This window comes from Eucalyptus grandis, chromosome 8, assembly GCF_016545825.1.
Source record: "Eucalyptus grandis isolate ANBG69807.140 chromosome 8, ASM1654582v1, whole genome shotgun sequence".
Lineage (NCBI taxonomy): Eukaryota > Viridiplantae > Streptophyta > Magnoliopsida > Myrtales > Myrtaceae > Eucalyptus > Eucalyptus grandis.
In genome coordinates this window covers 68,235,978-68,263,388 of record NC_052619.1, presented here as the reverse complement: position 1 = coordinate 68,263,388, position 27,411 = coordinate 68,235,978, and the positions used below count along the sequence as shown (strand labels likewise).

The 27,411-nt window shown below is 39.8% G+C and overlaps 3 protein-coding genes across 3 annotated transcripts; all 3 read left to right on the top strand.

The window, feature by feature from the left end:
• Window positions 1-818: 818 nt before the first annotated feature.
• Window positions 819-8,654, top strand: LOC104415759 (bifunctional riboflavin biosynthesis protein RIBA 1, chloroplastic). The gene is made up of 7 exons (XM_010027113.3): window positions 819-959; window positions 1,848-2,220; window positions 2,343-2,564; window positions 3,332-3,654; window positions 5,469-5,598; window positions 7,352-7,648; window positions 8,142-8,654. The coding sequence occupies exons 1-7, from the start codon at window positions 907-909 to the stop codon at window positions 8,364-8,366; spliced, it is 1,623 nt and encodes a 540-aa protein (XP_010025415.2). The 5' UTR covers window positions 819-906; the 3' UTR covers window positions 8,367-8,654.
• A 3,767-nt stretch (window positions 8,655-12,421) lies between these two features.
• On the top strand, window positions 12,422-23,034 carry LOC104417780 (ATP-dependent RNA helicase DEAH11, chloroplastic). The gene is made up of 3 exons (XM_010028998.3): window positions 12,422-12,976; window positions 16,980-20,118; window positions 21,649-23,034. Exons 1-3 carry the CDS (start codon window positions 12,668-12,670, stop codon window positions 22,875-22,877), a joined length of 4,677 nt encoding a protein of 1,558 aa, XP_010027300.2. The 5' UTR covers window positions 12,422-12,667; the 3' UTR covers window positions 22,878-23,034.
• A 2,035-nt stretch (window positions 23,035-25,069) lies between these two features.
• LOC104417779 (E3 ubiquitin-protein ligase ATL15) lies at window positions 25,070-26,757 on the top strand. The gene has a single exon (XM_010028997.3). The coding sequence runs from the start codon at window positions 25,140-25,142 to the stop codon at window positions 26,550-26,552; it is 1,413 nt and encodes a 470-aa protein (XP_010027299.2). The 5' UTR covers window positions 25,070-25,139; the 3' UTR covers window positions 26,553-26,757.
• Window positions 26,758-27,411: the final 654 nt, after the last annotated feature.

Sequence of the window (27,411 nt, the reverse complement as noted above, 5' to 3'; positions counted from 1 at the left end):
ATTTGTTCCCGAATCACTCACCCACTGGAGAGTGTCCCAGTCTGATATTATAAAATTACATTTGTGGATTAAGTTACTCGATATACTGTATGCTTTGATGTATCCCATGCCAAACCTCATTATTTTTGTCCTCTAGCATACGGTAGGTAACTTCTCAAGGAGGTCATTAATTTAGTTGTGCTTTTATCTAAACATGTTTGCATCGAAGTCCCAATATAGAACGTTATTGTCATGTTAAAAGGCTTATTTTGTGAGTTAGTTTTAGTTTTACATGACTATTTAGGAGCACTCTCTTTTGTTTAGTGCATAATTTGATTTGTTCTTATCTCTTTCGCCATCCTAGAAATCTAAAAGAAATCGCTCTTTGTCTTAGCCCATTTGTCCCAACGATCACTCCTCATCATGTTTTGTATGAAGTACTTATGCATTTTGCTACTTGTTTTTTTTAAAGCACGTTGCACGTACATACTCAAATGCTTTGACTTGAACGATAAACTTGATATATCGGATATCACGAATTACGACGTTCAATTAATGACAATCGCTCCAAACACCAAAAATATTAAATAATCAACGTACGAATTTAATGGAATTTAATTTCAACTTTAAAAAAATTCAATTTCTATTGACAACGCTAGGATAAAACAAGAAAGAACTGTACTTTCATATGAACCAATTTCTCTCCTGCTATTTTGCAAAGGAAAACCGACACCACTGCCTTGCTATTTATTATTCGAATTATTCGAAACCGAGAACATATATATATATATATATATATATATCTATAAATATATATATTTTGAGATTCCAGAGAAAATAATTTCGTTATAGCGCTAGAAGACTGTTATATCCGACCTGTGATTTTCACGACCGTCCGCAAGCTCTCGCTCGCTTCGGCAGGGGATAATGGCTTCCCTCGGCCTTCGTCACCCTTCTTCCTCCGTCTTCTCGAGCTCCCAGTACGCTCTCTCTCTCTCTCTCTCTTTTCTCTCTCTATCGTGAACCAGCGTGCAAAGTGCGGTGATTATAGAATTCGCTTCCGTTGGCATGTAGTGCTTACCTGCCCTGTTTCTTTATTTTATGCGACCCGGAATCGTGTCTTGTGTCCTCCGCTCTTAAAGCGACGTCCTTTGCTCGCGTCGGGAAATTCCGGATGATGGGTTGACGCCGATTCCGATGGGAATTCTGAAAGTTCTGGTATTTAGAGCATTCGATTCATTTAATTTTTTTGTGGGTGGTGAAAACTGGGGGAGGTGTTGAGATCTGGGATCAGCTGGGTTCTCCTCGTTCTCAGTGATATGAATATCAGGTGTAGATGGTGGCTCTTGGCTTGATTGTTTCGCTTCTCTTATAAATTGAATTGGGCTGATCCCATAAGGAGAGGAAGAGACGGTTCCGCCGATAATTTGTGCTGGACTCTGGCTTTTGTGGTGAGGATACGATTTGTTCCTGCGGCCAGTTTGCGGGTTCATTTCAGGCATGCCTGACTAAAAAACAGAATTCTTAACTAGTGTGTATTGTTAACTAGCGGCCGTAGCGTTTGAATTCTGAAGCACCAAATACAGAGGACCTGAGAAAAAGCAATGTATTTGAAACTGCAAACTGTCCTCTTTTGTTCATTAAGGAGTGCCCTTTATATTATAAGCTTTGCAACTTGTGATAAAGAGAATGAACCTCTTATGGACTATGCTGTGGGGTATTTTGACTAGCAACCTAAGTTGTTTTCAAGAAGACAATGTATAATTTTGGGAATTCAATTGCAATGTGTCGGTAGTTTTGATATCCCAAGCACACTTTATGATGAATGAGGAGGATGACTAATTCTTTCTTTTCTCTGGACAACATAGTTGTAAGCATGGAGTGAGTACTTCCGCATCATACCTCTCCAAATCCGGCGTGTTCTTGAGGATTCCGAGCAAGCCCTGTAGATTAAGGGGTATCGGAAAGGCGACATATGCGGTACTTTCTGGGGAGGATGATCTCTTACCCTATTCCTATAAAAATGGGGCGGCCTCAAGGAAAAATGTTGTAATAGATGAACAAGCACTGCCCAAAAGGGTTCGTGTTGACTCCAATGGTGTAGCGTTTGGGACGCTTGCTGCTGAAATAACACCTAACACTCAAGGGTTTTTTCCTAACGAAGATGTGTATGACCTTGATGTACCTTCAGAAGGATTTTCGTCAATTCCGGAGGCAATTGAAGACATTCGTCAAGGCAAGGTTGGAGCTTCCTTGCCAATCAATTCATTTGTCGTTGTTCTCCCCAATCAAAGTTCTTCCCCTCATCTGTTATTTTGAGATGGGAATGGGATTAGGATATTAAATTCTGTGTGTTCTTGCAGTTTGTTATTGTTGTAGATGATGAAGACAGAGAAAATGAGGGAGATTTAATAATGGCAGCATCTTTGGTAACGCCTGAAGCTATGGCCTTTATAGTCAAGTATGGCACTGGAATCGTATGTGTGAGCATGAGAGAAGAAGACTTGGAGAGGCTGCAACTTCCCTTGATGGTCACCCATAAGGAGAATCAGGAAAAGCTTTGCACAGCTTTTACTGTTTCAGTGGTATGGATCTTCATGTATGTTAGGTCAAGGCTATTGCCATTTTAATATTTTTATCCGGAAATTTTTATAAAGAGCTTTTTACCCAGACAGATAAGCTTAAATAGAATGGCCTATTGCTTTGGAAGACGATGAGTCCCCAAGATGGCATGACTCACCATGTGATTTAATGTTTGATTTCTCTTATTTTTTGGCACTATCTGGAACAGTTTTGGTTGTTTCTGTGTGCAATTGTGACATCCATGACGTGATTCTTCTGCTTTTATTGTTTGGGATGTGAGTAATTTTAAAGCCATCAAAAGGTTTTATCATCATGCATTGGTTAGGAATATAAATCTTATTGACTTAATGCTATTATCAAGTTACTCAATATCATATTAGAAATCAATGGATGATGTTGGACATCTTTTCTAAATAACTGATTTAGCCGCTTTACAAAAATCTATCTGTATTGAGCACTGTGACATGAACCTATGATGTAATTGCTCATAGTTGTGCACATGGTTTTGTAGGCAAAAGCTTAGTTCTTCTGAGAGAATTTTGTAAGTTAAATACATGCTAGAAAGGAGATCGAAGTTGCCATGAGAGAATGCATTGTCCTGCGGAGGGCGTTAGCACAAAAAAATTCATTAACTATAGGCTGGATTTTTGCTTTTGGTATTGTAGTTGACTAAAGAAACAAGTTTGGAAGTTTCTAATACCTCAGTAGTTTCTTATGGAGGATCACTTGATTAACTGTGAGATCTGAGTCGGTCATCTTTTCATATAAGGACGCAAAACGCGGGACAACTACTGGTGTCTCAGCTCATGATAGAGCCAGGACTATATTGTCTCTTGCATCAAAAGATTCGAAACCTGAAGATTTTAATCGGCCGGGCCATGTTTTCCCCCTGAAATATAGAGAAGGAGGGGTTCTCAAAAGAGCTGGGCATACAGAAGCTTCTCTTGATCTGGCGATGTTGGCTGGGTTGGAGCCTGTTGGAGTTTTATGTGAGATAGTGGATGATGATGGTTCTATGGCCAGATTACCAAAGCTTCGACAATTTGCGTTGAAAGAGAACTTGAAGATAATTTCGATTGCTGATTTGATCAGGTATTTTTGCACCCTAATTGCATGAACCTGAAAATAATTTCAATTGCCGATTCAATCAGGTACTTTGCACCTTTTTGCATGCTCAATTTTTCTTTTTTTAAGTTTGTCGTCCCTTTGATTTTGGCTGAGACAGTCTTCAATCGCCTTCAGAGTGGTCATTTTCAGCCATCTGTTGTAAAATGGTGAATCTCCTTTCTGAGCATCCAATCTGAGAGGTGATTTTCCCTGTAGAATTTCCACAATCAAGCAACTAAGCACCTTTGTATCTTGTTATCTTCTTTGCGAAATCTGAATTGAGGCTTCCTCTGTAAGTCAGATGTCAACAAAGCTATGACTTGACAAATTCAGCAGTTTAGATTGCTATTAGTGGTACCCTGCACTTCTGTCATCTGATATTTGATTGTATCTCCTGGAATTAGATGTGTTTTGCATTTTTTTTTTGGTCACTTGCTTCATCTGTGGACGATTCATTGCATTTGGAATCTCATGCATAGGATCAAGAAGTACTATGACTCTATGGAGATGTTAGAAGTGTTCGAGTTATTAGAAGTACATTGGAAGAGATAACTTATACAAATTAAAGTTCCTTCTTTTAAGTCACCCAATCCTTAGACTTTGGTAGATGCCTCATCTAATTGCTCAAGTCATGTTTGGAACAAGGTTGAAGACTTTGTTCTTAAGCATGATGCAGATTCATAGTAAACAGCACGTTTGGTTGTACTAATGACTATTACATTACAGTTCTATCACTGGTTGATTACCCACTATAGCATTTGCTTGCAGTAATAGCTATTACACATGATCCATGTAATAGCTATTACATCATAAAATACTTTTGTCTCTCTTTTTTTCTCATTCACTTTATGAATGATAGATATTAATTATCGTCAAAATAATTATTGATATCACTATATCCATTTGCAGTATTTTTGTGATTGATGTAATATTAATTACGTTACTTTGATAATGCATAATTTTATTATGTTGAAGATGCATAATGTGATAATCAGCATAATAGCAGCTGCTCCCTGTTAGGTATGTTTATTTAAATTTTCATAAATTAAAATCACATTAATTGATGCTCAAATTGTGATAAAATTATTATTTCAATCATACTATTAGTTATGCGACAATTAATATTTATTTCTAAGTAAAAATGTATTATATGATAAATTTAAATCATAATCATGAATTAATTTTTCAATGATAGATGAAAAATTATATATTAGATTGTAATATCTGGATGATTGGCGATTAAAGTGATGATTACTAAAATATAATATCTAATTTAGCATAATTTCATGTTATGCACTTAATTTAATATTATAATCATAAATAGATTATTAAATGTTAGGTAAATATTTTGATATGGTATATTATATATCTGGTAATTTATATGGGGCATTAGTTTCATCAATAAATATTGACTATCGAAGTGATAATTATCATATTCCCTTCAATTATGATTTCAGGGGTATTTTGGATATCCTAATGCTATTCTTCCCTTAATTACATATCTCATTAACGAAATTAAACTGTTTAATAGGTATTGCATTACTTAAACTAAACAGTGTAGTAGGTATTAGGCCGCAACTCTCCCTCCTTAGGTTGATCTTGTGAAGGGGCCTTTCCATATTTTGCCAATCAGGGCATTAGATTCTCACCAAGGTTTGGTGATGTGTGATGCTATTGGAACTTGGAAGATTGTCTTCCATTATCATGTTTCCTGTGTGGCATGCATATGGTTTTTATGTTGGAATATGTGTTCTCTGGCTTATTGCGATAAAATTCATTGTCTACACCTTTTATGGCAGATATAGAAGAAAAAGGGATAAGTTGGTGGAGCAGGCTGGTGTCGCCCCTATACCCACAATGTGGGGGCCTTTCATGGCCTTTTGTTATAGATCACTGCTTGATGGGATTGAGCATATTGCCATGGTTAAAGTAAGTGCCATTGCAGAAGAACGAAAGAATATTTCCATAAGTTACTATGAAACTGGTACCGGATGCATGATTTAGAATAATCTCTCAGTTTGCCTAGTGTTTTGATTTTTCATAATGATATATGTGATGCAACAGCTTACTGAAATAGTTTGTAACTCTGTTCTTTCCCCTTTAAAACTTGTTATGATGTCTGACCATATAACTACATTCTTTTTGTGGTTGCCATCACTTATATGGTTTAAAAACTTCCAAATACAAAAGATAGCAAGTTTTCTTTGACATTACTGAGGTGCTGTCTTGTACTTTTCATCAATTTTTAGCGTGTTCTTGGAAATATGTTCATTTGTGAGTCTTTAGTAACTTTCGTTTGATTGGCCTACATCAGGATGAAGATACATGGGACGACATTAGGTGTAGGCTTCAACTGTCTGTTTAATTCATTCTGGACATGGACTGGTCATCTGCTTTGTATAATATATATTTTCAAAATGTGGCCTACCCACTATACTTCCTTGGATGTAATGATTTGAGAAAAATGAAAGATGCTTCTTATCTTGTTTCAAAAATATATATCTATTTTCAGAGTACCTGTAGTTGGAAATTCCAAATTACTGGTCCTTCTTGTTCCGTAGTTACAATTTTTTCTACTTGATTTTACTTTCTCAGTATAATCTATGCGCATCAGTAGATGTTATGCCTGTGGAGGGAGGAATATCAGAACTCCTGAAGATTGAGAATACTCAATTTCTATTGTTGGGTTTGTAAGACCGTCCACACCTGCAAAGATGTTCATTTGGTTGTAATTCATCGATGAACCAATCCCTTAGCAGAGACAGAAGCAAAGGTGATAAAATATATCAAATGAGAAAAGCAGGCGGGTGGTACTCAGGGGGTTTTGAGAGAAGGGGAATCAAAAAACCAATCACTATGTAGTGATCTTAAAATAATAGCTGAAATCAATAAAATAAAAATATAGCCTATCAAGTATGCACACCACAAAACGAGGGGAGCTTTGCATTAGATAACGCTGCACGTACTTTTCAGTAAAATGAATTATCATAATTATTTTTCAGGGGGTTGGGGAAGGACCCCATTGCCGTTCCAGAGAATTTTGTTTTCATTCTCTACTATATAAATCAAATAGACTGTTTGTCTCTATGGAGGAGGTTTATCTCCTGGATGGTTAGCAAATTCTCAATTTTCCAGTAGTTTAGTAGCTATGTGGAACACCAACTCAAGCAAAACATAAACTCTAAATTCTAAGCTTGTAAGAATTTTCTACATATGCTGTTTAATACTAGAAATTGTCATGCAGTCATCGAGGTAGGCTCTTGACTCTTGATAAGGATGTTTCACTGAGGTTTTTAGTATTAAACATACATGATTAAGTCAGCATATGGCAGAAGCCTTATCAGTTGTAATGGACCTGGTTAGTTGTCTCCCCGAAATGCTCTTGTTGTTTTCAAAAATTCTTCAACAGAGTGATGAAAGGTATTTACTAGAAGTAATAGATACTTCTGAAGCCAACAAAAGTAATCATGAATTCTCATCACCAAGTAGCAACTAACTCATATGATAATCCTGTTTTGTGCATTGAGTTTCTGACTAGCAAAGCTTATCCTATAGACCACAGATTGGACAGTTTTGTTGGTCAATACCAAATATTAATTTATAAATGCTGCGTCTCATGATAGTCAGTGTGTACTTTATTAAGTCAAAATGAATTAGGAGGTTTGAACTTTGATCCCTTTAGGGTGAGATTGGAGATGGACGCGACATTCTCGTGAGGGTACATTCCGAGTGTCTCACAGGCGATATATTTGGATCGGGGAGATGTGACTGTGGAAATCAGCTGGCGCTTGCTATGAAACAAATCGAGGCAGCTGGGAGGGGTGTGCTAGTGTATCTCCGTGGGCATGAAGGGAGAGGGATCGGTTTGGGCCATAAGCTTCGTGCTTACAACTTACAAGACGATGGTCGTGACACTGTAGAAGCCAACGAAGAACTTGGATTACCTGTTGACTCCAGAGAATACGGCATCGGTGCACAGGTACGTGCTAAAATCCCATTCTCTCTAGTGCCATCATATGGGCTTCCATATTTGTTTCTAATGTAGCTTGGTTATTGTGGCACAGCATGTTTGGAGTATGCTATTTGTTTGTCTGCTCTCTGTTTGGTATTTAATCTCCTCCCCTTCAATGTATCAAAGCGCACATGCGAATCACATGTTGGCTCTAGCCTTGTCGGGGTATCTAGACGTTCAAACCTTTTTATGGAAGAGGTACAAACTTCTTGATTTTGAACTTGCAGCAGATTTCTAGTTCTGCTTTATGGCTTTAGAGTACAATAAAACTACAGATTACACCGTCTGATGTGCTTGAAAGGTCGCTCCTGGTTGCAAAAGCAGTTTCTCCCATCCCTTATGCTTTGTGACTGCTGCATATCCCCTTTCTCTTGTTTGGTCTATTTCTTTTCGCACCCGTTTCTTTTCCTGTCTTTCATTGCAAAGTAAGAGTTGTTGATCAGTGACCAAATCACTGCAGATTTTACGAGATATAGGCGTACGCACGATGAGGCTGATGACAAACAATCCTGCCAAGTATGTAGGCCTCAAAGGCTATGGTTTGGCCATAGTCGGTCGGGTGCCGTTATTGACGCCTCTGACTGCGGAGAACAGAAGGTATCTGGAGACGAAGCGCTCGAAGATGGGACATGTCTATGGCCACGAAGATAGCGATTCCGCCGCAGATAACTCATCCGAGGCATGAACAAATTCAAGAACACGACTCCTGCCTATCGGCTTTTCGTACGTATTCAGAGCATTATGGATTTCCCGACATTTTGGCTATCAACTAACATTTGATTGTCTTTTGTCCCTTGGAGAAGACTATAGATATTGTTTGGAACCGTAAGCAATTTGTTAGAGAATTTAGTAGGTATATCATCCGTTAGCTAAAGTTTTTTAAAGGTTTGACCCGGTTTGACCTCGGATCGAACTCGTGAAATCTTGATTAGAGGTGTAATTGGATCATATTATTAAAACCTTTCCAACATTACTCAGTTTTCCCAAATCTGGCTGTGAAATTGCAAGAAATTGTATTTTCTAATCATGACAGTCCGATCTAGAGGGTACCGGAAAACTTGTGAATTTCTCTGGCCGATCATGACATTTTCAAAAAAATTCGAATCACAAGCTTTCTAAGGATGCATTCGATAATCATTATGTTTTTAGAAATAATTTTTGCTGAGAAATGAATTTTTCTTTTAATTCTATTTTCAAGAATAATTTTTGAGTTTTTGAAAGCATTTGGTAATTGTTCAAAATTTTTATTCTTGGGATGGAAATGCGTTTGGTAGAATTGGTAAATTTTTTTTTTCTTTTAATTTTTTAATACTTTTATTATTATTTTCTTTTCTCTTGTTCTTCCTCCTTTGTGGCCGGTTGGTGGCCATGATGGTGACCGGTGACCAACTGGATGAGGTTTAACGAGCTTACTGGAGGCTCGCCTGATCATCGTGAGACTCAATCTTGCTAGATTTTGGTGAGGCCTAGCCTCGTGCTGGCTAGCAAAGCCAAGCCTCCCGTGGCTTAGTGTCACTAGGGGTTGGCGATGCTCAGCGGGGTCGTTGGCTCTCATCTGGCCATTCGATGGCCATGGCCGAGGTCGGTGGTTGGGTAAAAGAAGAAGAAGAAAAGGAAATAAAAGAAAGAGAAGAAAAGAGAAGAAAAAAAATACTTTATTGTAGAAATTATTCTCGAAAACAATTTTTTTTTGTTCTAAATTTATTTTCAAGAACAAAAAAAAAAGAATTTTGGTTACCAAGAACAAAAGATTTATAGACATATTTATGTTATTTTTTTTATTGTCAGGAATAAAAGAATAAAATTAGTTATTTATGGGAGTATTATCAAATAGATCCTAAGTCACAGGAAGGAAGATGCCCCTATTGAAGTTGTTGACCATCATTTCAAGTCAGCATTTGTGATTTTTCAATTTCAAAGACTTTCTCTCGACCAAAAGAAAAATTCATTAACTTCCATTAATCCCTTTCCAAGGAAGGCAACAAAAAAGTGGACGAAAGATGGCATCTTTATCTATGATCACTGCCTCTTTTTGTAGTCGCCTTACAAAAGTCACACTCCATGGAATCTTTAGCGGGTCGAGAACTCTCCTTTTACTTTTTCGGATTAGATAAATATTCGAACAATTAATGTATCGCTATGATCTATTTAACATATATATAATTGATCCGAAAATTGAGATTCATCCTCTCATTTCCTTTTTCTACCTAATTATTGATCGTCAAATGAAACAATATTTGTTTAGCAACATTGAATCTTTACGAGATTCACAATCATTACTTTTTGTATTCGACTTAGGTTTGGTGCATGTGGGTAGAGTAAAATTCATCCTATAAAAATATAGCTTTGGTCGCTATTTATGTGCATTTACTCAATCGCCTATTTCATTTGGATTTACAAGGCATAAAGGAAACCTTAGATGATTATTGGTGGGATGTTATTACCTAATATGGTGAGAATTTAATTTAATCTTGGAGACTTAGCATTGCGTGCAAGTAATTATATCTCCAAAGTTGTAAATGAAAAAGCAAAGAAAAGAAATAAATCATTTGAAGGACAGTCAAAAAGGGGAAAAAATAAAAACTTTCTTTATGCTTTCTTACCCACTAAGCCTTGCTTTTTAATTTGGATATTTTTTTTATTTGTTCTAGGTATCTTTTTGGGGAAGGGATGGAAGGCCGATAGGCGACAATTAACCGGGTAGGTAAGTTGATGTGATCTAAATAGGTAGTTTTAATCCAGCTTACTTACCTACCAATGAATCGACTAAAGAAAAAAAAAAACAAACCTACCAATAAAACATTTTTTTAATTTTTTTTTCCTATTGAGAGCATGAATATTGGGATATGCAAATAATTTATTCCAGGAAATTGCACATTCCAAAAATGGAAAATTATTTAACAACGAAAAATTAGAACGTATTTCTTCTTTTCCTTTTTAATGTTTTTTTAATGTCTTTATGGAAACTCTTGCCACGTTTTTCTCTTTCCAAATTCATGTTGGCTTGGGCACCAAGTACGAATCCAATGGAAAATACTAGGATTTTTCTTTCTCGATTGGACATTAAAAAAATGGTAACAAATCGAATCGAGTATGAAATTGGAGGGAAATTATTTCGCACATTGCCCAAAACCGCACATCATATTTGTCTCTATTTATTGTCATTGCCGTTTCTTGTAAATTTTCCTCAGAAATATTTGCAAATCGGGCTCAATTTCCTTCATATAAATCACCAAAAAGGGAAATTATGTAAAACCATCTGAATTTGGGCTCTAAGACACATCTGCTCCTGCTCTTTCAACCATTCCACAATCCTCCCTCAATTTCCACCAGCATTTGCAATGCTTATGACTCTTAAGGGTAAAAATATATTTTTATTTTTTGAATGAAATCTCACTTTTATAATTAATTTTTGTAAAAATGGAAAAAATAATATTAAAAAAGAGAAAAAACTAATTAACCGAAAAATAAAGAAAGAAAAATCACAGTCCAACCAAAAGAATGAAAGAATATATGCAATTTAGATAAAAGGAGAAAAAAAGGCTTAAAAATGACACCGTGGAATTACAAAAATTGGATGCGAATACGTAAATAATTAATTAATGCCAAAAAAAAAAAAAAATCGACCGATATAGAGTACTTCCAAATATCACCTTAAGTTTCAGCTAAACATTTCAAATTTCTTCCATGAGTCGAGGGCATAATCCTCTTTTAATAAACATTTTTTAAAAATACTCTCGTTTTCAATCATTTCATGCATTAATTAATCGTCAGAATTGACACGACGATCATCCGATACCTATAATTCGATCATTTAATTATCAAGCCCGTTCTTTCTCTCTTCCTTTCACTTTCACTCACTGGCATCGTCTACTCTTTAATGCACCTCACCGACACCGTCGAAAGACTCATCAAATAATATTAGCAAGCTTTATGCCTAACCAAAGTGCTGATACTAAGCTTGTTTTGAATATGAACACCTCAAATATGCTATTTTTCCTCCATATCTTCCCTTAACAAATGAGATGAACATGCAGAGCTCTTTTCCTATCTCTCAAATTGTGCAAAATCCACAATTTTTCTTCCTGACCCAAAAAAAAGTTCAATTTTTTTGCTCTGGAGAAGTGAGGAAGGAGGAAAACCTAAAAAAAAAAAAAAAAAAACAGTGAATATAAAAATCGAAACTTTCGAGGAGAGAGAGAGATATCCAAACTGTCTCGTCGCGTCTCGTCACTTCCCGGCATCTCTCCGTCTCTGTTTTCTCTGTCCTCTGTTTCTCTCTCTCTCTCTCTACAGCAAAAGCTCGACTCTTGAGTGTGTGAGAGAGAGAGAGAGAGAGAGTGTGCGAGAAGCCGAGCTTTCTCTCTCTAGGTTTTTCCTCCGATGCCATGAGCCAATCGTCGATCGCCTCCGACGTCCGGCACCACCGCCACCCGCCGCCGTACGGGGCCGCCGCGCCCTTCCGCCCCCGCCTCTTCCCGTCGAACCGCCGCCCCCTCCCCCTCCCTTCTGCCCCCACCTCCACTACCGCCCCGTCGACCGCCCCCGCCGCCCTGCTTCATCGTCGAGCTCCGCCTCCGCCACCACCTCCCCCTCCCCGCCGCGGCGGCGGCCCCGCCCCCGCCCCGGCCCCGCCACCGCCAGGCCGGACCCCGCGCCCTGGTCGCCGGCTGCCGCCCCGAGCCCGCCAATTCGACCTTCTACGAGGCTGGCGACGCGGCGGCCGCGCTCTACTTCGAGCGGTGGGAGGACGCGCGCGACGCGGCCCTGCATCTCTGGGAGTCCCGCCTCTCCGGCGCGCACCCGTTCTCGCCGGAGCTCGCGTCGTCGATCGCCGCCGGGCCCGACGCTAAACAGGAGCTCGAAGGGAGGCTCAAGGCCTTGTTTCTCGAGAAAATTGGGGCCTTGCTGGATGGAGAGGCGGTGCGAAAATGGGAGGCGAAATCGCGCCAAGTAAAGGTTGAGATTGATAAACTGAGAGCGCCGATGATGAGGAAGAGGTCGGTGGGTCTTAGGATGTTCGGCGAGCTGAGCGAGAAGGTCAAGGGGCTTTCTTCGGAGCGGGAACTGATCGAGAAGAGGGTCATGGAGTTTAAGTCTGCAATGGTCTGCATAAGGGATCACATCGAAGGAAATGCTGTTGAGGAGGCTTTGCCGGTCTTCAAGTTTGAGAGTGGCCATGTCGATTGGTCTCGGATTCATCAGTTGATTCTGAGGGAGTGTAAGAGGCTCGATGATGGCTTGCCCATCTATGCCTGCCGGCAGGACATTCTTCAGCGAGTTTATAATCAGCAGGTAGTTGGAACTTTTTGTTCTTGTATTTTATCCTTGATTTTATGTAATTGGAATGCTGAACGGCGGGAAATCCACCCGTGTTTATATTCCCAGAGTCCTAAGTCTATGTGTGTATATACAATAGCACGAGAGTTATGAAAATTCCTTTTCTTTTTATGAACTGGTATAGCATACTACCCTGACAATTCCTAAGGGTTCCTTGACCTTATTGCCTTTTGCATTATGCGCGAGTGATGGCAAATTGTCGTGCTTTTCTGATGTTGGTTGCCACCAATTCGCTTGGATCAAGTTGTTTTAGTGAGTTGGAGCATCTCCCTCCATTTTAAGTCGTCTGCCCGGACTGATTATCTTAGAAGTTCATTTTAAATGCATCTGTTAGGGCATATCATTCTTATTGGCAGCATCTATTAAGTCGGTGGGTTAGGATATTTTTTTTTCTTTGGTTGGGTTCGTCTATCTCATTACACACTAACCCCTCGTCTTTGTAGGAGTAGTTGTTTCTTTGGAGTAGTAGGGATGAATTTTGCATATGACTTCAATAGAAGATAAAAATCAGTGTCGGTATGCACTTTGTTTGAAATTTGAATTCTTTTCAACCTCCCCCAAGATGTCCAGTAGATATTTCGAAGTTATATGTTTGCAATCAGAGATTGCTTACTTCTTTAGCCTTTTGAGATTTGATTGGTTTTGGCTTTATTTTGTGTTCACGACATGTTAAACCTTGATCCCTGAAGTATGGCGGCATTAGCATGATATATTCTCTGTCCTCTGTATCTCATGACTTTTGGCTTATGTATAATTTTCCAATATGGCATCTTTCTTTAACCTCAACAAATCAATTTTCAAAATTCTTTTCTTCTTTTCTGAATGCTTGTCAATCTCTACTTGTAAATAAAGAGAACATTGTTATTTGAATGACCTTTTCTGTTTATCATTATGCAGAGAATAAACTGGTGCTAAGACATGTTACTAGTCTCTTCTTGTCTCTTCTTTTTAGCTGTCCAGTTCTCAACTTTGCAGGGCTTTTGCCCTAGGTTAATGCCTCTTGTCATATCTCTGTAGGGCTTTTGCCCTTGTTTAATGATCACTTTCCATCAAATTTTCAATTTTTAAATTTCTCGTCATAGTTGGGTGACTTGAACCTCACATGCTTTACCTGAGGTATCTATCTGCTAGTCGGTATAAAGATGGTGCCAAGTGGTCGCATCCTCTTTTCAGAAGAAGTGCTTCTCTGTGGTCAGTTTCTGTAATTTTTCTTATTTCCTTGGCATCCAGCCATTCACTATACTCAATCATCCTCAATAGATTTCTATCTTGTTTCAAGGATCTAATTCATCTCTTAAAAACACTATTCTATTGAGCAGAGAAAATCCGTCGTTGAAATTAACTCACTGATAGCATCATCTTTCTGTACACTGTTGCGCCTGAAGTAACAAAATACAGTAGTTGGTGATTGGTTAGTCACAGAAACTTGTGTCTAGTGGATGATACGGTCTGCCTTTAAGCTGTCAGTGGTGATTGTAGCTGTTGATGCATGATTTTATTTAAACGGAATAATGAATTGATGGTCTTGGAAGTTTGGCTCCATGGTGGGTGGCAGGAAGGTGGTAGCAATATAGTGTGGACTAGTGGGTTGTCATTTGATGGTGATCAGGTGACTTATTGGTTGATGGTGGTGGATTGTGATTGATGATTGGTGGTCGTTTGCTAGTGACATGAGTGACAGACATCCTTTGAATGACTAATCCTTGTGGAGATTGGAAGTGTTTTTTGATACTTAATATGTACTTTTAGATCTACAATGTGAATTTTTAGTTCAAGATGTTTGACTATGGGAATAACAATGACATGCTGAAGATTTCAGGGAAAGTGCAATGGAAGTTTCAAAACTTTGTACTAATTACAGATGAGTCCTAAAACTGCGTGATAAATCTATTTGAATTTTACATTCAAGGATTTTCAGCAGTTTCTCTCACCAAAAAATCACGTGTGACATTTGCAAACTATGCCATGTGTGATATTCTGACGGTATAAAGCTGGCAGAGTTGTTTGTTTGGACCAATTTTAAAAGTTGTAGGACATATATAAGGACCTATTTGTACTCATGAAATAGTTTTAGGACTTCGAGTATACTTTCATTGGAAGATCTCCATAGTTTTCATTGTAAGATGGGGACTCTTCGGTTGACTGGTGAATTGCAATGAACAGATTTCCCTTTCTTAAACTAGATCGCTCATTATCATAATCCGGTGTCGTCAAGCCACTCTTTGGGTGACTTTTATTTAATTCTGAGTCTTACAGTCACCCTAATTCATAAATTGTGATCGATAGACATAGTGGGTTATGTAGAAGAATGATGCTATTGCCTCTGAGGCATCTCTAAGATATCTAGATCATTATGATATACTCAGGTTATGTTTTTGCTCTGATATTAGAAAAGGATACCATTCTTTTTGTTGGGATTTTTTGTTGGTTTTTTTTTTTTTTTTTTTTTTTTTTGGGTTTTGGGGGGTGGGGGTGTAAGCCACCTGAGGGTGCCGCTAGTTGTAAAACAAATTTCAAGTTGGTGACACAAGATTGACTGTACTGGAAGTTCCTACGTTATATTTACTGAAGACTAGCTGATGATTGGCGGAATACATGATGTTAGCTAATCTGTCTGCAGAATTACGGAAACTTCCTCCTCATTATTTATAGGATGTAACACGTGCCTCTTAAACTATTGTGGGATTCACTGTTTAATGTTGTTGAGATGTTATTTGAGATTACTTTGCTAAAGCAATCCAGTATTTATTAAATCTTTCCTTGCATGTCTATTTTGTCAGCGCTTCTCTTCTCTAGTTCCTCATTTTACGCTCTTCCTTCCTTTTTTAGTCTTTTCACCTTAAGTTTTCAGATACGTGGTACTAAATCTTCGGAGTTGCATATTGACCATTTTAGATCACAAGAAAGTGTGAATGTTGATCTTTGAATTGCCTTTGGACCTTTAAATACCAATCTCATGGAGAACTTTTTCCCCCCAAATCTAGAGTTGGATGTAAAAGATCAGGAGAGCTTTACCGTAAATGTTCTCTGTATTAAAACGGTATTTAAGGTGCATTAAGAATGCTTCGACTTTGGCAATATCTTAGAGACTGAGTACTTGCTTCTGTGTAAACAAACTCACGATGGATGGCTTTTCCTGCTCCAATATTATGTTCTCTAACAGAACAGTTCGTTTAAGTAGTAGTTTCTTTCTTTGCACTTTGATAGTGGCTCCAATGTTATATACTTGGAATTTGGTTGGCTTTTCAAATTGAGATGAGCTCGTTGAGGCAGAGGATCATCCTCGATATATAAGATAAAAAAGGTAAATTAGGAGAAATTGCATGTAATCATCTCTCCACTAGTCTCACATCTGCCAGTCATGGTTACGAGATAATTAGAGTAAGTGAAGCATTTATGACACTTTCCCTTTTTTTGCTTTATCTTGTGTCTTTAATTTGCAAATTTCAGGAACAGCCAAGAGGTTGTTATCTCAATGATAATGTCTTGATTGGAGAGTTTAGATAGTGAACTCTGGCCTCAGGTTGGAGGGAAAATTTTTCTCCTGTGGGACCATTGGGCCTTCATCAGGAAAAATTAACTATAATAAAGATGAATGGAGAGACATATTGGAGTATTAATTCTGTAAAGTTAGTCTCTTGTTTATTTCCGAATGTTCTATGTATTGGTTACCTTCCATGTCTTTCAGTTCACAGGTATAATACCCATCTATTTTTCAACATCAATTATTTATCATGCATCAGAGCAAGAAACCAATTCATAGGATTGAAAAGGCTAGAATTTGCATGAATAGACTACTTGAGGTGATTCCATGTTCTTTTTACTACAAACTACTTTGTGGATTCACTACAAACTTAATATGTTACTATTGCATTTTTATGTTGGTAGTTTATGTCATTCACTATGATGATGAATCTAAATGCTAATTCTTGGTTCTCTTTGCAAATATTTTTCACAGATAATGGTATTGATAGGAGAAACTGGTTCGGGGAAAAGCACCCAGTTGATTCAATTTCTTGCTGATTCAGGAGTGGGTGCATATGGTTCCATAGTATGTACTCAACCTCGCAAGATTGCTGCAATTTCCTTAGCAGAGCGGGTCAGAGATGAAAGTATTGGTTGTTATGCAGGCAATGCAGTTGTCCGTGATCTCACATTTTCCTCTTCTCAATTTTTGAAGTCAAAGTTAGTATACATGACTGATCATTGTTTGTTGCAACACTACATGTGTGACGAGGATTTATCTGGGATTTCCTGCATCATTATTGATGAGGCACATGAAAGAAGCTTGAGCACCGATCTCCTTTTGGCAGTAATTAAAGAATTACTTGGCCGGAGGTCTAATTTGAGGCTTATCATAATGTCCGCAACAGCTGATGCAGACCAGCTTTCAGAATACTTCTATGGGTGTGCTATATTTCATGTTGTGGGTAGAAACTTTCCAGTAGATATCAGATATGTGCCACCTTCATCTGCTAGGGCAAATTCTACCGGGGTTATTGCATCATATGTTGATGATGTTCTGAGGATGGCTAGTGAGATTAACAGAAGAGAGAGAGGAGGGACCATTCTTGCCTTTTTAACTTCTCAAATGGAAGTAGAGTGGGCTTGTGAAAAGTTTGAAGATCCATCTGTGGTTGTGCTGCCTTTACATGGGAAGCTCGCTTATGAAGAGCAGTTACGAGTTTTCCAGGAGTATCCCGGGAAAAGAAAGGTAATATTCTCCACGAATCTTGCTGAGACATCACTTACCATTCCTGGAGTTAAGTACGTGATCGATTCTGGTTGGGTGAAAGAAAGCAAGTTCGAACCAGGCACCGGGATGAATGTTCTGAAAGTTTGCAGGATTAGCCAAAGTTCTGCGAATCAAAGAGCTGGTCGAGCAGGGAGAACAGAACCTGGACGGTGTTATAGGCTCTATGCCGAGTCTGACTTTGTCTCGATGCCCCGCAGCCAGGAACCTGAAATTCTTAGGGTGCATCTAGGCATTGCTGTTCTGAGGATCCTCGCTTTGGGAATTAATGATTTGCGGGAATTTGATTTTGTTGATGCCCCCTCTGACAAAGCCATTGACATGGCCATTAGAAATCTTCTTCAGTTGGGGGCCATTACTGTGATTGATGGTACTTATGAGTTGACAGATGTCGGCAGGTATTTGGTTAAGGTTGGAGCTGAACCTCGGCTAGGTAAGTTGATCTACAGTTGCTTTCATCATGACTTGGGCAGAGAAGGTGTTGTTCTTGCTGCTGTGATGGCAAATGCAAGTAGCATATTTTGCAGAGTTGGTAGTGATACGGACAAGCTTAAATCTGATTGCTTGAAGTTGCAGTTTTGCCATCGTGATGGTGATCTGTTCACTCTTCTGTCTGTTTACAAAGAATGGGAGTCTGTGCCTCAAGAAAAGCGGAATCTGTGGTGTTGGGAGAACAGCATCAATGCCAAATCAATGAGAAGATGCCAAGAGACAGTCAAGGAATTTGAAGACTGCCTTAGAAGGGAACTCAACATTACAGTCCCATCTGTCTGGCATTGGGATCCTTATAAGCCTAATAAGCTTGATGACCTTTTAAAGAAAGTTATACTATCCTGTCTTTCTGAAAATGTTGCCATGTACTCTGGATGCGATAAACTTGGTTTTGAAGTGGCTTTGACTGGTCAGCATATACAATTACACCCTTCATGTTCGTTGTTATCGTTTGGGCAGAAGCCGAGATGGGTCGTTTTTGGTGAAATCATATCATCGTCTATTCCATATCTGGTTTGTGTTACAGCTTTCGATTTTGACTTTTTGTCTACACTTTGCCCTCCTCCCTTGTTTGATTTTGATGAGATTGAGAGTCGGAAGTTGCAATCGAGGGTAATGACTGGTTATGGCAGTACTCTCTTGAAGAGGTTTTGTGGGAGGTCCAACTGTAGCCTTCAAGTCCTTATAGCACATCTTCGGGAAGAGTGTATGGATGAACGGGTGACTGTTCAAGTTGACGTGGATCAAAATGAGGTTTCAGTATTTGCTTCTTCGCAGGATATGAAAAAAGTTTTTACTCTTGTCGGTGACTCACTGGATTGTGAAAAGAAATGGTTGCTGAATGAATGCATTGAAAAGTGCTTATATCATTGCCCAGGCATTTCAGCCCCCGTGGCACTGTTTGGAGCTGGTGCTGAGATTAGGCATTTGGAACTGGATAAGAACTTTTTGACCATTGATGTATGTCATCCGAATGTTAATTCTGTCGATGATAAGGAGCTTTTGGTTTTTCTTGAAAAACACACACAAGGTAGCATTTGTGCCATCCATAAATTCACAGGCAGCTTGCCAGATGGCGACGACAAGGACAGATGGGGCAGGATAACTTTTGCTACCCCTGAGGCTGCCAAACGAGCTGCTGAGATGAAAGAAGTTGAATTTGGTGATGCCATGCTGAAGTTGCATCCATCACGGTCATTTTTGGGAAGTGATAATAAGTTTTACTCGTTTCCTGCTGTCAAAGCAAAAGTCCACTGGCCACGGAGGGAGAGTACAGGTTTAGGCATTGTAAAATGTGATGTCCGTGATGTGCCTATCCTGCTTTTTCATTTCTCCAACTTGGTTATAGGGGGCCAATATACTCGTTGTGATGTTGGCAAATATTACAAGGGCAGTGTAGTGATTAAAGGACTTGGAAAAGAGCTTTCTGAAGCTGAAATTTTGGATGAGTTGAGGAGAGCCACTGACAGGAGAATCCTTGATTTTTTCCTGGTTAGAGGAAAGTTTGTGGAGAATCCTCCAATCAACAAGTGTGAAGAGGCCCTCCTGAGAGAGATCACTCCTTTCATGCCCAAAAATAACCCTCGGGCGAGTCATTTTAGTGTTCAAGTCTATCTACCTGAACCTAAAGAGACCAATATGAAGGCTTTGATCACCTTTGATGGCAGATTACATTTGGAGGCTGCAAAAGCTTTGGAGCAAATTGATGGAAAGGTATTGCCTGGTTTTTTGCCTTGGCAGAAGATAAAGTGCCAGCAATTGTTTCACACCTCTTTATCATGTCCCGCACCTGTCTATTACGTTATCAAAGAGCAACTGGAAGATTTGCTTGCAAATTTCAAGGAAATTGAAGGTAGTTCTGGCATCACTTCTACATTCTCATCTCACTTTCAAGCCTTTTTTTTTGGTGGGGGGGGGGTGAAAATAATGTTTCTACTAGTTGTTACTGCATGATTCATTATGAGTCTGGTCTATTATGTTCTTACTAGATACTTTCTTCTTTTCTTGTTTGTTCTTGTAAATATTGCTAGTCTGTGACAGCATCTGGAAGCTACTTCTTTTTGTCTGGTCACACCAGAATGGTAAAAATATGCGTAGTGCTTGCCTATTGTTGCAGAAATCAGAACCTATTTATTAGAACCTTGCTCTTTAAGTGGAAGTTGGTGTTTGGAGCCCCGTAGACAAATAATAGGGCATTCTGTATGTCCTGTTTCTTTAGTTGTGTCTGTTTGGTGTTTCTGGTTTTTGTAGGCTTGAGTAAGTGCCAGTAGTATCATTAGTATCATTCTTAACAAGGTCCTTTGCTGTTCTTTGTGTCTACAATGAGCATATTTGCCAATGTTGCATTTCATTTTTTTTTAATGTACATCAGCATCAATGTCATTAATAGTTTCTGGTAAGTAACTTTATGAATTACTATATAGTCTATGCCCATGGAGGTTGTTTTATATCTCGAAGCTGAAGTTTGGCAGTATCCATCTCCCGTTGTATCCTTGGATAAGGAAATGTAACCCATGATTAAAAAATTGTTTATATTGCTGCACCTGCACCCTAATCCTCTTTTATGGTCTGTTATTAGCTTTTAACCACTTGTAGTGCTGGATGCAATAATTTATGACAAATGGGGTTTTAAAAAAGTCTGAAATATTTCCTATATGCGAGTCTGTGGTGTCTTTAACTTCTTGTGTCGGAAGTTCCCTGAATTGCTCTTACCATTTTACAAACAATATAATTGAAAACTATAGTTGCATGACTTTCCTTGTGATATCAAGTGTAGATGCTCGTTTTTTTTTTTTTTTTGGTTTTTATCACATTGCTGAATTGCTATACCATTCCTATTGTTTTTGTGACATTGCTGAATTGCTGTTTCATGGAAGATCAATATTTTCGGTTGATGAAATTGATTTATTGCACGGCATATCTTCAATGTAATATCTGGAAGTGAAGGTCGTGAGAGAGGTCTGGGGAAGTTTTGAATTTACCTTGTTTGTTCGTAAGTTTATTTGTCTTAAGGTCGACGAATTACATATCTAGTGGAAACTACCAACCCTTGATTCTGCTTTTGGTATATGTCTTAAGGTTGATGAATTACATATCAACAATGACAGACCGGGAAATTATGGAGCATATAGTTCATCAACTAGAATATATGAAGGTTGCTGTTGCATTGCTGCCTTTCAAAGTGTTCCAAAAAATGAGGAATTTTTATTTTTATTTTTTATTATTTTATTATTTTTATTTCAAAAGCTTTTGATTTGAGAGGGGTAATGACATTCACAGCCACAGCATCAATTTCTGAATGCTTACGCATATCCCATATGCGCTGAGTAACGCATACTTTTCTGTAGACGGAGACTAACTGCAGTAAATAACCTCATCTCAGGGGCAGAATGTCATTCGGACAGGACATCAAATGGTTGCTTTCGAGTGAGAATTTCTGCCAATGCAACAAGAACCGTGGCAGAGATGAGAAGACCTGTGGAAGAGCTTATGAGAGGGAAGACTGTTGACCACCCTAGTCTCACTCCTGCTGTAGTACAGATTCTTTTCTCCAGAGATGGCATCACTCTCTTGAAATCACTCCGGCAAGAGACTGGAACCTGGATATTATTCGACAGGCACACGTTGAAATTGAACGTGTTTGGATCTTCAGAGAAAATTGCTGAAGCAGAGGAGAAACTCATCACAACCCTTGTAAACCTTAATAAAAGCAAGCAACTTGAAATTCGACTTCGTGGTAGGGATCTGCCTCCTGATCTGATGAAGGAAGTTGTCAAGACATTTGGGCCCAACCTTGATGGACTTAAAGAAAAGGTACCTGATTCTGAAATCTGTCTTAATGCTGGTCGCCACATCATCTTTATGAAGGGCAATAAGGAGATGAAGGAAAAGGTAGAGGAGATTATTTATGATTTGGCGAAGGCTATTGGTTCTTCATCAGAGACACCTAATGAAGCGGTGGTAGCCGCAGAAGATTCCTGCCCGATTTGCTTTTGCGAGGTTGAGGATGGCTACCGGCTTGAGGGCTGTTCACATCAATTCTGCCGGGCCTGTTTGGTGGAGCAGTGTGAATCTGCTATTAGAAACCTTGATAGTTTTCCCATATGCTGTGCTCATGAGGTTTGTGGGGCTCCTCTTTTGGTTTCTGATTTGAGATCATTATTGTCAGCTGAGAAATTGGATGAACTATTTCGTGCCTCCTTGGGTGCATATGTCGCTTCGAGTGGGGGGTTATACCGCTTTTGCCCCTCCCCGGACTGTCCTTCAGTTTATCGTGTCACTGGTCCTGGAATACTCCCTGAGCCGTTTCTCTGTGGAGCCTGCTATGCTGAGACTTGTACCAGGTGCCACTTGGAGCATCATCCTTATGTCTCCTGTGAGAGGTATCGGGAGTACAAGGAAGATCCTGATTTGTCTCTCAAGCAGTGGTGTTCGGGGAAAGACCATGTGAAGGAATGTCCACAGTGTGGGTACACAATAGAAAAGGTAGATGGTTGCAACCATATAGAGTGCAAGTGTGGAAGGCACCTCTGCTGGGCGTGCTTGAAATTATTCAGAACCAGCGAGGATTGCTATGACCATTTGAGGTCTGTTCATATGGCTATTATCTGAATTTTAGGTACTTGTGGTGGTTAGAAGCAGCTCTGTTTCATGTTATTTATGTAAATATTGTCAATGTACATAGTTCATCTGAAGGCCTAAAAGAAAAAGGAAATCGTCTAGCCAATTAGACTCATAGTACTAGCTCCCAGTTCGAGACTTTCAATAATGCTCTCTCTCTCTCTTTCTCTCTCTCTCTCTCATTATATTCATACACACGTGCGCACAATATGGGTGCATGCGAGAGCATGTGTGCCTGTTTGCGTCTGGGTGTGCCAGCTTGCATGTGTGCTGGGAATGCAGGCACATTGCATGGAGATGAGCTCAGGTTGGATGGTGAAGTTGTTTATAGAGCCTCTCTCGTGCCTGGGGTTATCGAGAGGTAGAGACTAACCGTACATAAGACCCTGGAGTTTAACATCTGGACTTGCTATGTCCGATTGACCATAGACAATAGCCTCTTTAGTTCTTGAATGAATTCCGGTTTTAAGTTTGCACAGTAGAAGACATGGTAGGGTGGAATTTTTGAGTGCTTCTATAAAATGAGCAGTCAGATCCACTGCATGTACTTCTTCTTTATGGTCGGTCCCTCAGGTTAGACTTTGGCTCTGATCACGCATATGCTTTTACTAGTGAGAATGAGAAAATCCCACACTGGTGGGACTGCTTTGACCACTCAACTAGAATGAAGGACTGCAACTCAAATAAGAGACTTCAACTGTCGAAGAAGGTTGGACTCCAAAACACCACAAGTGATTCAAATTATGTCATTATGTTGTTTGGCTCTTATCGCTTGCAATTGCTCTGTTTATCTTCATTACGGTTTCACCGGCGATCTCTGACAATAAGAGATCGTACTATTGCTTATACTGCTTGGGTCATGTTCAACTAGCAATTCCTAGTGAGGTTATGAGAAGTGTTGCTAGGTCGAAGTTTGTCATTCATTAGTTGTGCAATCCATGAAATCTACTAACTCGAGCGAGGGCTGCTGCCCCCGTTGAAGATTATATCGTACGACCACCAAGCGAAAATATTGCGCAACTAATGGTTTTTAGCCTATTCATGATTTTCGTTCCCACTTCCGTGCCGTGTATATATAGTGAATACACATACCTCTTCCACTTAACATTTAACAACCATTGCACTCATTAATATCTCTTTAGGTTCCATATGAATATGATACAGCTATATATGTAATAATGTTGTGTAGTGCATTCATATGCACTACCTCCAAACCTTCGTTTTCAAGGGGAACTGGTCTTCTTGTTTCTTTTCCTCCTCCTCCCCATCACTTCATTGGCTGATGAGGTGTAACTGGGGGAGCTGATTATTACTAGTGATAGAAACCTTGCACAAAAGACAAACTGGTAAATTGGTGGACCTAACGCCTTATCTCTCCAACTTGACTAGTTGTCCTAGTGCCCCCCTTGATGTGATATAGTTGGAGGCTGATTTAACACCTGTCTCCCTGATTCTTGAGCCGACGGAGCAATATTCAAAAGTCATGAACACCGCCCGGCTTTGCGCGTTAGATCTCGGATTAATTTCTCACCTAAAACAACCTCATGAGATTAGGTCACGCAGAACCAATCCCTTACGAATTTTCTCGGTAAATGACCCATGCAACGTCACAAAATGTTGTCTCACCTGCTTCATATCGAATGGTGCTGGTGTCTGAACCTTTGGCTCGATTAATTCCAAGAATACTTTGTAATCGCTAAGTCCACATGCATCGGGTATTTGCTCCATCCAAAAGGGTGATGGGCGTAGTCGGCAAGATTACTTTAAGAAGAAAACGTTGTAATTCAAACACGGAGTCTAGGTGTATTTGCATTAAACGCTTAAACACTCGCCCAATCTCCGGGGCAATACTATCTCCTCTCAATGTCAAGAAGCAAAACAACAGAGAGAGAGAGAGAGAGAGAGAGTACTATTTTACCAAAGGCAAAGATAGCCCCAAGCGTCACGTAAACGCGTGGAATATTTCCAGTAAAGACACATGACTCTGTCCCTCCCATTGGGCTCTTGACCCCCAAAACAAACGCGAAAACGAAATTGCCAAGCAAATGCTTCGAGTCTTCCATGAAAACGACTCTCTCTCCTTCTTTACCTCTAATTCTTCCAAATAGTCAAAATCTCCTTTCAAGGATTGTCCAAGAACTGTCACCTTCGATGTTAAAGAGCCATTCATGGCTTGTCCTTTGCATTGAGTAAATTTGACCCCCAAAACATACGCCAAGACAAACGCGCCAAGTAGAATGCTTCGAGTCTTCCATGAAAACGACACCCCATTGGCCTCTGATTTTCCAAGCAATCAACGTCTCCTTTCTTTCGAGGCTTGTTCAAAAACTCTCACTTGAACTGAAAATTCTTGGCCACCCTCTGTTCGGTTATGGTCCATTCCTTGCTCAATGGCTTCTCCTCACAGAAAGCTTTTTAGGCTTTTGCACCCGCAGGATCCCCCCCCTAAACCTCCTCCTCAAGATGATCCTTGGCCGCCGCCGCCGCCGCGCCGCAGCCGCTAGGACGATATCCCCGGAGACCAAAACCAATGATAATTGTTTCCCAGATAGCAAAACCATCATTTGGTATGCCCTTGGCTCTGTTCTCTTGACAGGGATCGTCTGTTGGATCCTAGTGAAGTACTACCGGAAGCGGAACAGCTCGATGAGGAGAAGAACAGACGCACCGATTCTTTTTCATACGCAGGAAGATTTCTTGGATGAAGACCAGGGGCCGCCCCTAGAGCACCCGATATGGTTCATCCGCACGGTCGGCCTCGATCAGTCCGTCATCGATTCCATTACGGCTTTCGAGTACGGGAAGGGTGAAGGGCTGATCGAAGGGACGGAGTGCTCCATTTGTCTCGGTGAGTTCGAAGATGGCGAGAATCTCCGGCTTTTGCCCAAGTGTAGCCATGCATTTCATGTCCCTTGCATTGATACTTGGTTGAGGTCTCATAAGAATTGTCCTCTATGTCGTGCGCCGATAGTCAGAGATGCTAGGAATGGCCGCATTAGTGCGGATGTGGAACAGCCTGGACTGAACAATTTAGGCTCCAGGGAAGAGAATTCGATGATTGAGAGTCATAGTAATAGTGAAAACACTCGAGCAAGAGTTGAAAGCAGTGAAAGCGAGGGCCAAGATGATGGAGTTAGCACATCGCATATGGAAGACGGAATGATTTGCGATAATGTAAACAAGGTTCCGAGTTTTTGCAGTGGAGAGAGCTATGAAGTCCCTGTTCCAAGTTATCTGGGTAGTGAAGGACGTAGAAGGGTCACGGATCCAGAGACTGAACCAACAAGACGGTCATTTTCCGCGGATATTACCAATTCTTCTGCAGAAGGCATACTAAAAACTCGGGTGAAACAAACAAAGGAAGGACAGAGAAGGGTCACTGATACAGATACTGAACCGACGAGACGATCATTATCGGCTGATATTACCATTTCCGCTGCTGAAGGCATACTGAAAACTAGGGCAAAACAAACAAAGAGTTCGAATGTTAAAGTCGCTGCCAGGCAAGATGGTGAATGTTCTAGAGTGCGCAGAGCAATGAAATTTTCTTCTTTCGGGCAGTCACAACAGAAGGGACCTGTTCCGATGAACCGGTCACTTTCTTCAGGGGGAAAAGTATGGCCATCCGGACAGACCAGAAACCAGAATCCGGCAAATTCATTTTAATCAGGAGGCTTCCCTAATAGCCGGTCTTTCGATGCATTGATGTATTTTTAGCGCAATAGAGAGATACTCCAGGCATTTGCCTTGTAAGAGTTTATCGTTGGTTATAAGTTCATGTCCACACTCTGAAAATGTTACGCCTAAGTCTGCTATAATGGATACATATTGGAGTTTATTATATAATTTTTAAGTGTTTTTGTGCGCGATAGTTCATTCCAATCTGCTATTTGCAGGACCGGAGTAGCAATCAAATCCAATTTGGCCAACTTCAATTACTGTACAAACGCTATGTTAAGAGAATAATTGACGATGCTTCTTGTGAAGAAACATTTCTTAATTATGGGGGGCAGCTTGAAGTCTTGACTAAATTCATTTAAGTCCAGCATGTCACTGAAAGTTTGCACTCTTTAAGAACCAAAATCTCCTGCATTCGATACTGAGACAGATAATCACAATAGAGTGGTCTGATCAGTGATGAGTGTGAGCTATTCTTTTTGAAAGAAGATGGAGAGTGAACAGTTGATCGAGCCAAGTTTGCTCAATCATAACCTTTTGGGAAAAAGAAAAAATGTCGACAGAATTTACTCTGTAGTGCTACTTAGAATGGGAGCAATTCTTTTGGGATTTGCCTCATGGTGCCAATATGCTTTCCATCAACTCAGACGTGTTGCATCCATCCTGAGAGGATGCGGAATTGCCCGTGAACCCAACTAACTTTATCTGCTAGAACAAGTAACATATCAGATCGCACCAGCACAATCAGTGGCAAGTCAGGGTCCAGGAGGAGCTCGGGCATAAGAATGGACCATGCATATGCTCAGGGATCAGTAAGGACTAATACATCTGATATGGTTTCTGCAGT